At 36.0% G+C, this 12,705-nt stretch overlaps 1 protein-coding gene across 4 annotated transcripts in view; it reads left to right on the forward strand.

Moving 5' to 3' along the window:
• LOC149818773 (uvrB/uvrC motif-containing protein) overlaps positions 1-12,705 on the forward strand; it is a 44,627-nt gene that overhangs the window by 31,154 nt on the left and 768 nt on the right. For 3 of the 4 annotated variants that reach the window (XR_016427397.1, XM_089985708.1, XM_089985711.1), the window contains one exon: positions 12,479-12,519. The exons of the other annotated variant lie outside the window; for it this stretch is intronic. Coding sequence is in view for 2 of the 3 variants with exons in the window: in XM_089985708.1 (XP_089841834.1) it covers positions 12,479-12,519 (41 nt within the window). In the remaining variant the exon portion in view is untranslated. The remainder of the gene's footprint in view (positions 1-12,478; positions 12,520-12,705) is intronic. 4 annotated transcript variants of the gene reach the window in all.

Consider the following 12,705-nt stretch of genomic DNA (forward strand, 5'->3'; position numbering starts at 1 on the left):
CTTAGTGCCCTTGAAAAAGCTAAAACTTGGGAAATAACTTCATTACCCACTGGGAAGAAGTCTATTGGATGTAGATGGGTCTTCAAGATTAAAACTAAAAGTGATGGGTCATTAGAACGTTATAAAGCTAGGTTGGTAGCCAAAGGATATGCTCAAGAGTACGGAATAGACTATGAAGAAACCTTCGCTCCCGTAGTTAGAATGACTAGTGTTAGGACTCTTATTGCGGTTGCATCTGTTAAAAAATGGCTTATCTATCAATTGGATGTTAAGAATGCATTTCTTAATGGCGAACTAAGTGAAGAGGTCTATATGGATCCTCCACCAGGAGTATCTATTGGAGAAAACAAAATTCTTAAACTAAAAAAGGCTCTATATGGGTTAAAACAAGCTCCAAAGGCTTGGCATGACAGATTTAGCAATGTAATGACTAGCTTAAATTTTCGTTCATGTTATACTGACACTCGTTATTTGTGAAAAGTGCAGGGTCTTTTGTAGTTATTCTACTACTATATGTTGATGATATGATCATCACTGGAAGTGATGAGCAAGGAATCCATGATATTAAGAAAATTTTAAAAGAAAATTTTGACATGTCTGACCTTGGTTTCTTAAGATATTTTTTAGGTATTGAAGTTGCATATTCTCCCCGAGGATATATTCTCTCACAGATGAAACTTGCTGCTGACATTTGCTCTAAGTCTGGAATTTCGGATGATAAAAAGACAGAAACCCCTGAGGTTATCAATGCAAAGCTAAGGCTAGAAGATGGGACACTTCTCGAGAACCCTACTCCCTACCGTCAACTCGTTGGGTCTCTGACATACTTATCCATCACTCGGCCAGACATAGCTCATGCAGTTCACTCCGTCAGTCAGTTTCAACATGCACCTACAACTGTGCACATGAGTGCAGTCTTAAGGATTGTCAGATATATTAAAAACACCATAACTAAGAGAGTTTTTCTTTCCTCTTCATCATCCCTTGATTTAATTGCTTATACAAATGCTGATTGGGGAGAAAATCCCAATGATAGAGTCTCAACTACTGGTTTTTGTGTTTTCTTATGTGACTCTATGATTTCTTGGAGATGCAAGAAGCAACATAAAGTATCATTATCCTCAACTGAAGCGGAATATCGTGCAATGACCACTACAACCATGGAGCTTGTGTGGCTTAGAAGTCTCCTTTGTGATATGGGCATCGTCATCTCAAATCCTTCGAAGATGTGTTGCGATAACAAGAGTGCTATCTATATTGCAAACAACCACACCTTCCATGAGCGTACTAAACACATTGAGATAGATTGTCACTATGTTCGAGATGAATACCTAAAAGGAACCATAGCACTGCCCTACGTCACATCCGAGTACCAGTTGGCGGATTTCTTCACCAAAGCTCTTCTGCTCCTCGATTCATGTTTCTTCTCAACAAGTTTTCCGTTGTATCCCCGTAAAGCTTGAGGGAGGGTATTAAAATATATGTAATATATATATATATATATATATATATATATATATATATATCATACACTACCCGATAAGGGGTAGTTCTGTAAACTCGCCCAATAGGGGCATTTTAGTCTTTTTCTTTTTCTTCTATTTTTCCTTTTTCTTTTTCTCTTTTCCTTATTTCTTTTTTCTGTTTTTTTTATTGTACTTTTTGTGCATTTAATGCACAGCCATTGAGGGCCCCAACAAAGAGTCGTTGGGCCCCCAACGGTCACAATTGTGACCGTTGGGAGCCCAACGACTCCTTGTTGGGACTCCCAATGGTCCCTCTCTCTTGCTTTTCTCTAACTCTCCCTCACTCCTCTCTTGCCTATAAATAAGTGGGGTCTCCCCCTTTGTAATGTGTGGCTTCTTCAAGCCCTTTAGTGCCTTTATAAGATTTCATGCTTTCTTGCCATTATTGGCTTTTGTGTATGTCCTCTTTTGGACTTGTTCTTTGATTTCTATGTGTGAATGTCCATTGTAGGACATACATTTCTTTTCCGCATATTTCATTACACAAACATCGTTTTTGGTTCCTAAAAGGCAAGTTGTCAATGGTCTTGACCAGAGTTATCAGAAGCGCCTAGGTAAGCGAGGAAGCGCGCTTCCCCGAAGCGCACTTCGGAAGCACGAAACGTCGTGCTTTTGAAATGCGCGGGGAAGCATGCTTCCCTTTTATGGGAAGCACACTTTTCTTTTATGGGAAGCGTGCTTCCCATCACGCTTCCCCCTCACTTCTCCCTCGCTTCCCCCATTTTTCCAAGTTTTTTTTTGTATTTTTTATTTATTTTATTTATTTTTTTCGCTTCTTCCTCGCTTCCTAGGTCACTTCCGGTTCGTTTCCGGGTCGCTTCTGAGATGATTCCCGGTTCGCTCCTAAGTGGTCCCATGCTTCCCGCTTCCTAAAATTTTGAAAGTGCCTCGCTTCCCGTATCGCTTCCCGCTCCCGCTTCCTCAACTGGCAACCATGGTCTTGACCACACACACACAGGGAGGCTATTGGGATATGATATATCTTGGAATCAGATCTGGATCCATATAAGAGATCCAGATTCATTGTAAAACACGTTATGATCAATTATGATCATTGTATTTTATCTGCCCATTTTACCCCCATTATATGTCATATTGTATATTAGAGATTGGGGGAAATATTATACATTTGCATTGTAATCAGTTACAAATCTTAATAATAAAAGATAGAAACCCCAGACGTCCCTGCTATTGACCTTTCTGGGTATTTTGCAGCAACCTCTCTGTAATGAAAAGGGGGGCGGCGGAAGCACCAATAAAGCAAATCACTCTTAAAGAGTGATTCCAAGAGCCAAGAACACAAACACTAAAAGTGTATACAAAAACCCACTAAAGGGAAAAATGACTAAAAGTCATAAGTTGGATATTATTGAAGAAAGAAAGAAGAGGGTGAACAACCCTTACAATACAAGAGGAAACCTCCTCTATTTATAGAGGAGGAAGCAAAGAAGAAGAGACCACAAGGGGCTCCCATGTAGTCATTGGGAGCTCCAACGGTCATAAATATGACCGTTGGGGCCCCAACGACTACATGAGTGGGGCCCTTGTGGTCTTACAAAAAAGGTAAAAAGAAAAAAGAAAAAAGAAAAGGGAAAAAGAAAAAGAGAAGAAAAGAAAAAGAAAAAAGGGTTTACATGGGGATTTACCAAAATACCCCTATTGGGTATTTTGAGAACAAAAAGAAAAACTGTATATATATACTTATATATATGTATGTATATATATATATATAAGTATATGTATATATATATATATATTTATATGTACATAATTTAACACGCCCCCTCAAACTTTACGGGGAGAAGACCGAAAGTTTGCTAAGAAAAAATATAAATCGTGGAGTTGGGAGCGCTTTGGTGAAGAAGTCAGCCTGTTGATATTCTGAAGTGACGTATGGTAATGTGATAGTTCCTCAGAGGTATTCATCTCGAACGTAGTGGCAATCCATCTCGATATGCTTGGTCCGTTCGTGAAACGTATGATTGCTTGCAATGTAGATCGCACTTTTGTTTTCACAGCAGAGCTTGGTGGGAGAGGAAATGAGGACACCCATGTCACCAAGGAGCCCTCTGAGCCACACGATTTCTATTGTTGTCATTGTCATAGCCTGATATTCAGCTTCAGTAGATGATAGTGAGACCTTTTGCTGCTTCTTGTATCTCTACGAGATGAGAGATTCACCTAAAAAAATGCAAAGACCAGTAGTTGAGATACGATCATTGGGATTTTCTCCCCAGTCAGCATCAGTAAAAACAGTTAATTCAAGAGATGAGGAAGAGGATAAGAAGAGTCCCTTGGAGATGGTATTTTTGATGTATCGCACAATTCTCATTACAGCCGCCATATGAACTGTAGTAGGTGCATGCTGAAACTGGCTTGCAGCATGAACCACATGAGCTATGTCTGGACGGGTGATGGATAAATAGGTGAGAGATCCAATTAATTGACGATAGGGGGTTGGATCCTCAAGAAGAACACCATCCTCAAGTCTCAGTTTTGCATTGATAACTTCGGGAGTCTCAACTTTCTTTTCATCAGATATTTCTGATTTGGTACAAATGTCTGCTGCCAATTTCATTTGAGATAAAATGTATCCACGCGGGGAGTAAGCCACTTCAATTCCTAAAAAATATCTCAAGAATCCAAGGTCAGACATATCAAAAGTTTCTTTTAACGTAGACTTTACATCATTTACCCCCTTTTTGTCATCCCCAGTGATGATCATATCATCAACATATAACAGAAGAATAACAATGAAATTACCTGTTTTCTTAACAAAAAGAGCAGTGTCAGTATAGCAAGAAGTAAATCCTAAATTGATTAATACATTACTGAACTTATCATACCAAGCTTTAGGAGCTTGCTTAAGTCCATATGAGGCCTTTTTTAATTTCAAAATTCTACCATTTAAATTCATACCCGGAGGTGGTTCCATGTAAACTTCTTCATTTAAATTTCCATTTAAGAAGGCATTTTTGACATCTAGTTGAAAAATTGACTATTTTTTAGCGAGCAACAAGGGCAAAGGTTTCATCATAATCTACCCCATACTCTTGGGCATATCCCTTGACCACTAACCTGACCTTATATCTTTCTAAAGAACCATCGCTCTTAGTTTTTACTTTAAAAACCCATCGACATCCAATGAGTTTCTTGCCATTGGGTGGATCAACGATTTCCCAAGTTTGAGCCTTCTTAAGTGCATTAAGTTTCAGTTTCATTGCTTCATTCCAATGAGCATATTGTCTAGCATCATTATAATGAGTTGGTTCATGAATTGAGTGAAGAGCAAGCAGACACGCCCGAAAATTTGGAGAAAAAGAATCATAAGATACAAATCTATTTGGTATTTTTGAAATTCGATTTGATCTTCTTTGAGAGGATTCTTCAGTTGACTCATTTTGAGAGAAATTTTCAAGGGCACAAGAAGGATTACTTTCATTTCTTCTAGAGTAGACTTGTATTTGCCTTTGTACATTTTCTTGTAAATTTTGGTCATCATTTGGAGGTTCAAAAAAATCGTCTATGAGCGATTCGCTAGATTCAACATCATCATCAATGACCTTTTCTTGAGGTAACAAGTCAAATAAAAAGGAATAATCAATATTTTCACTTGGTTTATGCAAAAAACCATTTTCTTCTTCTAAGAATGTGACATCTTTTGAGATATAAAGTTTATTATTGAATATGTCAAATCATTGATAACCTTTTTGTTTTTCGCCATATCCTAAGAAAATGCATTCAATAGCTCTAGAAGAAAGTTTATCATTTTTGTGAGTTAAAACAAAGCATTTACATCCGAAAACTCTTTGTCTAGTAGGCGATGGCGGCTCCGGATGTTGAAGATGAAGAAGTCTTGAGAAGATGTTGGAGAACTTCAGAGATATGATTAAGAATTTCTTTGATATCTCCCTCTTTGACACTTTCTTCTTCCTTCTTTAGAGAATTTTCTCCAACCGCGGCCACTTTTCCTTTAAGCTTTGGGCAAACCGGTTTAATGTGACCCGGTTCATTACAATAGTGACAAATCACTCCCTTTCTATATCCATTATTTTTGTTAAAGTGGGGAGGTCTATATGCTTTTACATTTGATCTGGGCCTAGAAACGGCCAAAACTTCATCACTCTTGATACTTAGGCCAAGTCAAGTTTCTTCTTGGCATACTTTGGCAAGGGCGTCTTCAATGGGTAAGGCTTTACTTCTATGGAGAAGGGATGCCCTAACTTGTTCATATTCCGGTCGTAGCCCATGAAGAAAATGGAAAAAGTGCTCCTTTTCAATTTGTTATCTTCTTAACTCAATATCTTCCGGAGCCACCCATTTAGGCTCAAGAAGAACGAGCTCATCCCAAAGAGGGGTTAAAGAGCTAAAGTAGTCACAGACACTCATATCCGCTTGTCTAGTGGAACGAATTTTCTCTTGACAAAAAAATTGTCTAGCAAGGTCCTTTTGGGTATACATACCCTTAAGAAAGAACCATGCCTCATTGGCTCTTCTAAATTTTGCAATATTTGCACAATTTTTGAGGTCCACATTGTTCATAAACCATGCCAAAATTTTGGCATGATTACTTTTCCAATTTTCAATTTTGGATTGATGATCATTGATAGCTTTGATGTGTTCATCACCATCCAAAGCTTTTTCCATCTCATTTTCAATTTTAGTGAGAACAAGAGAGGGTTCGGGAGTAGTTCCCATAACAAAACCCCAAAGTTTCTTACCTCTTAGATGATTTTCCATAGCGGAGGCCCACATAAGATAATTGGATCCATTGAGCTTGAAAGAAAGCTCAACTTTAGAATCACGTTCCATAGGAGCCGAATGGTCTTCTTTCTTTCTTCAAAAGCTTGAGAGACACGCGTCCCAAGACAACAAAGAGGTAGAAGCCGGATCACCAACCTCGCTCTGATACCATGTAATGAAAAGGGGGGCGGCGGAAGCACCAATAAAGCAAATCACTCTTAAAGAGTGATTCCAAGAGCCAAGAACACAAACACTAAAAGTGTATACAAAAACCCACTAAAGGGAAAAATGACCAAAAGTCATAAGTTGGATATTATTGAAGAAAGAAAGAAGAGGGTGAACAACCCTTACAATACAAGAGGAAACCTCCTCTATTTATAGAGGAGGAAGCAAAGAAGAAGGGACCACAAGGGGCTCCCATGTAGTCGTTGGGAGCCCCAACGATCATAAATATGACCGTTGGGGCCCCAATGACTACATGAGTGGGGCCCTTGTGGTCTTACAAAAAGGTAAAAAGAAAAAAGAAAAGGGAAGAAGAAAAAGAGAAGAAAAGAAAAATAAAAAAGGAAAAAGGGTTTACATGGGGATTTACCAAAATACCCCTATCGGGTATTTTGAGAACAAAAAGAAAAACTGTATATATATACATATATGTATATATATACTTATATATACGTATGTATATATATAAGTATATGTATATATATATATATATATTTATATATACATAATTTAACACTCTCCTCTCTATGTTATTCTCTTCCTCTTGTATTCTCGGTGGATGATCTCTGATTTACAAGGACCCATAATTGCTTTTGTTGAACCAGAAATGTTTGTTAGGCTATGTCACACGGACTCGGCTTGGGAGGCGATGCACCCACGTCGACACGCCCCGACACGGGTGCGGCTTCGGACACGGGTCAGACTCAGTCAACAAAGAGTCGGACTCCGTCAACGCATCGGGGCCGAGTTCGTCCATGTTTTGGACTCGGTCAACGTTGATCAAGTCTATTTTTGTCTATTTTTAGGATAAAAAATGTATAAAAACCAGTGTTATTAAAAATGCACCTCAAGGCACAAAAAGCGCGCCTCACCTCAAGGCGAGGGGCTTTGTGCCTTGAGACGCAGGCATAAGGTGCAATACCCTTGAGGCATGCGCCTCAGAGGCCTTGAGGCGAGGCGCGCCTCGGACTGAGGCGCACACGCCTCGATTTATTTGGTCAAATGAGGGTCAAAACCCTCATTCAACCAAAAAAATAGGGCTTAAACAAAGCCCTACCGACCCCTTTTATGTGTTTTTATTTTTTTCTCACCTCCTATCTCCCTCTGCCTCCGATCTCCCTCTCGTTTTCGTGCACGACAGCAGGACCACCGTCGCCGGCGACCTCCTTCTCGCAACAACAACTGCCCCAAACGTCGGTTAAGGTAGGATCTCTGCATAGTCTTCTTCCTCGTGTTCACACATAATGCATTTGCTGGCCACATGAATGTCTCTTTTTAAGGTTAAACTGGGTTGTCAAGAGAGACCAACCATGAAAACATGCAAGCTCTAAGGGAAGTCTCAGCACTTAATAAGGCATGTTTGGAAACCACCCAATGCCAGATCTTGTCTTCAGTGCATCACACCCACCCCCAGTCTGCCAGTAGGGCTCTGTTCAAGACATCTAACTTGGTGATGCCTAGTCCACCTCTGTCTATTGGGGAGGTGACCAATGCTCATTCAACTATCTGCCTTTCCTGGTTTCAGTAACACCATACCAAATGAAGGCCTGCATCAATTCAGAATTACAAATTCCAGTAACATGGGTATTATTGTATTTCTGAGCAATGTATATAGAAAGAGATCCCCAGCCACACCCAATATCCAGAATTGTCTGCCCATCTTTTACATCTGCTCTCTCACAATATGACGCCAGCATTGCTCTCTCAACTTCCTCTAATGTGTCAGACTTATTTCTGAAGTAACAACTTCCTCTCTCACAATACAGTTCATAATATTTCAATTTGTTTAAACTGGGTCAGAAAGACCTGGTATAAGAAAGAACCAAGAGTAGCACACTTCAACAAACAGTTCTCGTGCATTCTTATTTTTGGCATTCTTGGGTCCCAACAAACAAAGTGTTCTATGTTGATTACATAGGATTTCATTTTTCAACTTAGATTTATTTGATTGATTGCATGTTTTCGGTTTTGATGAATTTTTGTATTAAGGATATTGACAAAAATTTATTTATGTTAAGTTTCATGACAGGATATAGATGTATTAAGCCTAATGACAATTTTGAATTTCTGTGTTAAGCACATTGACAGAAAGTGATCTATGTGTTAAGTTCCAAGGCAGTTTTGATTCTTTTTAGAAAAGAATAATTCGTTTGTTTTTTGTCCACAAGGATGCTTACTGATATTCTATGCTGCAGTTCATGCGCAGATGTACGATGCTTATCTTTTTTTTAAATTTTTCTATGTTTTTTTAAATTCAAGAAAGTATGCAGCTGTAGAAAGTGGAACAATTTTTAATTTAATGAATGCCCATGTTTTATTTTTTAGATACTTACATAGATTAAGTTGTTGCATTAATGTTACTTTTACATGTTAATCTCATATTTTTTTCAGTATTTATTTGAGATTTTTTATTTCCTGTTGGTTGTTGCTTCATCAATAAATATTTTTTTATTTTTTTATAATTTTAGATATTTTTTATAGTTTTTTTAAGTTTTAAAAAAAAAAACTTTGAGGCTTACGCTTTACGCCTCGGGGCTTACACCTCGCCTCAGATTTTGGTGGAGCGCCTTGCTACGCCTCAACGCTTTTCACAACACTGATAAAAACTAAAAAAAATATCTTTTATATAGTTTTTTAAAAATATATATACTTCTCTCTTTAGCAGAGAAAGACTGTGCAACTGCATAGTCTTTAGCAGACTGTGCAGAGCACAGTCTTTACCCAGACTGTGCTTCACAGTCTTGTGCAGAGCACAGTCTTTAGCCAGACTGTGCAGAGCACAGTCTTTACCCAGACTGTACAACATCACAGTCTTTAGATATATTTTTTAAAATATATATATATATACCTGTGTCCAAATTTTTTGAAATTGAGTCGCACCCGCACCCATGTGACATAGTTGTTAGGGTGAGTTGTGTGCACCTCGTTTTTTTGTCAGTTTAGATTGTTGGCTTATAGTTCAATTCTAACTGAAGGTTGTATGATCTCCGGTTCTATGAGTGTGTTGTATTACTCATTTGTTTATTTGGTCATTATCATTATGTTGGATGCTTATAATCATGTTTATCTGTGATGACTATCTATTTTTAAAACCATGATGTTTTAAAGGATTATTAAAATTAATATTTTTGTTCTTCTTGGTGACATTAGTTTGTTTTCATTACAAGCTCTTTTACTTTGTCAGTTTTTATCTCATTATGCCTCTTATTTAAGTGTCATTTTATGCAAACAAGATATGTTATTTTGTGGTGAGTTATGTGCACCCATTCGTTATTCACACTTTTTGTATGTTTGTATTATGCTCTTGTTCTAGTAGCTGATATACTTGAATATTGAGGTTTGTCTCTTATTTAAGTGTCATTTTATGTAGACAAGAGATGTTATTTTGTGGCGAGTTATGTGCACCCATTTGTTATTCACACTTTTTGTGTGTTTGTATTATGTTATTGTTTTAATAGCTTATACACTTGAATATTGAGGTTTGTTTCTTATTTAAGTATCATTTTATGTAGACAAGAGATGTTCACACTTTTTGGTGTGTTTGTTAAGCCCATAAGTGGTATTGTAATTGTGTTCTTGTTCTAGTAGCTGATACACTTGAATTTTGAGTTTTGAAGGTCTAGTGAAGTGATTGCTTGTGGTGGTCAAACTATTATTAAGATTTGCAAATATCATTCATTGTGTTTTATGGGTTTTTTAAATCTCTAAACTCATTTATGGGAAATGATTATTGAAATATTTTCATGTATTTTGCATTAATTGCATAATAAAAAGTATTTTAAATTTGTTTCATGATTGATTGTCTTGCGTGTTTAGCATAAATTTAATTAATGCTTTTCTAAGCACGTGTTAATGAAAAATCTCTTGTATTTTACTTGTGACTCTCTTTGTGAGTTGGTGTGTATCTTCATTGTAAGATTTCTTGGTCTAAACATTTCTTGATATTTGTGGAATTTTAAATCTCTTTATATTTTTTTGTAAGTTATCTCTTGAAAGGTTTTGATGAAATTAGTCAATAAGTGACTTTTTCATTTATTCTAACCTATTGCATGGTTCATTCATATATGCATTAGTTGTATGATTAATATTGCTTTTAAAAATGAAATAGTTGATTAATGTTTGTCATATTTGGTAAAAGGAAATCTATCTATGAGAAATTTACTCTCCTTTGTGGAATTTTATGAGTTAAACTCCTTTGTGAGTTATCGATGTTGTGTGAAAAATCCATACTTCATGCCTTTTATGCATTAATATGCTTTTCATGATAGATATATGTGTATTGACTTTGTATAATGTATGTTTTCATGAATATTTAAAGTGAATAATGATTTATGAACTTATCTATGAGATATTTTATGCATGCATCTTTCATTTTGATAATATGCAATTATGTTCTCTTATGAATTAAGAACTATGTATTCTTAAAATTATTTATTGAGGCGAGCCTTTCTTTATGACTACTGGGTTTGAAAAATTAATGTTTTTTCAAATTAATGATTTTTTGTTTTTTAATAATGTTAAAATTGTCTTATTAAATATTTTCTGTATATTCTATTTTTGTGTGTTTGGCCATCCTCTCTCCATGATATATAACTAATATAGTTATTTTTTGAAATCTTCTTATATATATATGTGTGTGTGTGTGTGTGTGTGTGTGTGTGATATTTTGTGAGCTCTATTTAATTATTTATAGGTTCTCGATGATATTGAAGATCCTAAAGACCCTTTGTATAATAGAGCATATGTTTGACTCTTTAAGGGGGCATTGAATGGAGGAACTTGATGAAGTCAATGAAAATCTTTTATATAATAGGTTCTTTATTTATATTTGCAAACTTACAGTGAGTCACTGTAAGTTTGAGAAGGGGGATGTTAAGATAAATTTACTATACATTTTTTATGTATTATTATATATGTATATACGTATGTGTTTATATCATAGTCACCCTTATTGTTAAAGGTAATTTCTTGGTGAGGGTATTTTTCAGAGAGATTTTCAAAAGTTGATAAATCTCGAAAAAATCTCGGGAAAATCTCAGGAGTTTAAAAAATTGGAAAAAATATAAATAACAACAAAAAACCTAAGAAAATAATAAGTTTTGTATTATTTTTCTTTCAAAAATATAAAGAAACATGTTTTAGAGGTTTAAAAAAAATAGAAAATGCAAACTTAATTTTAAAAAACTCAAAAAATATCACGATAATATTGCGATATTTTCTATTTGCCGATATTTTGAAAATATTGCGATATATTCCTGATATTATTGGCAACCTTGAAATTGTTGATAATATCACAATATTTTCAAAATATTGGCGATATCGGTGACTATGGCATATATATACGTATATATATTTAAATATAATATATATATTATATAATATTAGTCAACCTAGGTTGACTTTATCTAGCTGTTGGAGGCTAGTCCAACGGCTAGATTGGTGGCCTCTTTATTCTATCTTCTCACCTCTTTATAAATGTATGGGTGTGTGTATGTATGTAGGTTGAGAGAGTGATGGGTAGTTTAGGCTTACGAGTGTGAGTGTATTTGTGTAGTGAGGATATTATGTATTTTTAATGTTCTTTATTAATGAAATTATTCATTCATTCACATTCCTAGTGTTTCATTTTTGGTTCTTATGTTTTTGTTCAAATACATTATGTTTCGATTCTTGAAGTCCATTTTGGAGTGCATCGGGATCCGTGCCATTTCATGACAACTTGTAACCTTGGAACCAACTTGTCCCATTTTACAAGGCACTTAACATGGTTCATATGATTTCCCGTAGGGGTATTGGAGTCTTTTAGGAGCCTAGCAACCTGTAGTGCTTGTGACCATGGTTGGAATGACCCTATAAACGATAAGATCCTAAGAACGTTTGTAATTTTTATCTTCTACTTTTGTTTTTTCGTTTCCCCCTCTTAAATAAAACTACGTTTTTGGATAAGTGATAATGTTTACCTCGCGTTGATGCTAATTTCTTGGCAGTTGCTGAGGAGAATCTTGAGGCTCTCAATCAACCAGACGAGGTGAGTGGACTTTTATCTTTGAAACAGCATATAGGACTTGTGTATTTATTTTGGGTGCATATATGTGGAAATTAATGTACAAACAAATTAGACTTATGGGAACCATGAACATATAAGAGAGTTTCATTTTTTTTAAATCACGAACTCATTTAACATGTTGCAACTCAAGTGTGTTTATGACCTCCG

This window comes from Nuphar pumila, chromosome 13, assembly GCF_984573655.1.
Source record: "Nuphar pumila chromosome 13, dmNupPumi1.hap1.1, whole genome shotgun sequence".
In the NCBI taxonomy this organism is placed as follows: Eukaryota; Viridiplantae; Streptophyta; class Magnoliopsida; order Nymphaeales; family Nymphaeaceae; genus Nuphar; species Nuphar pumila.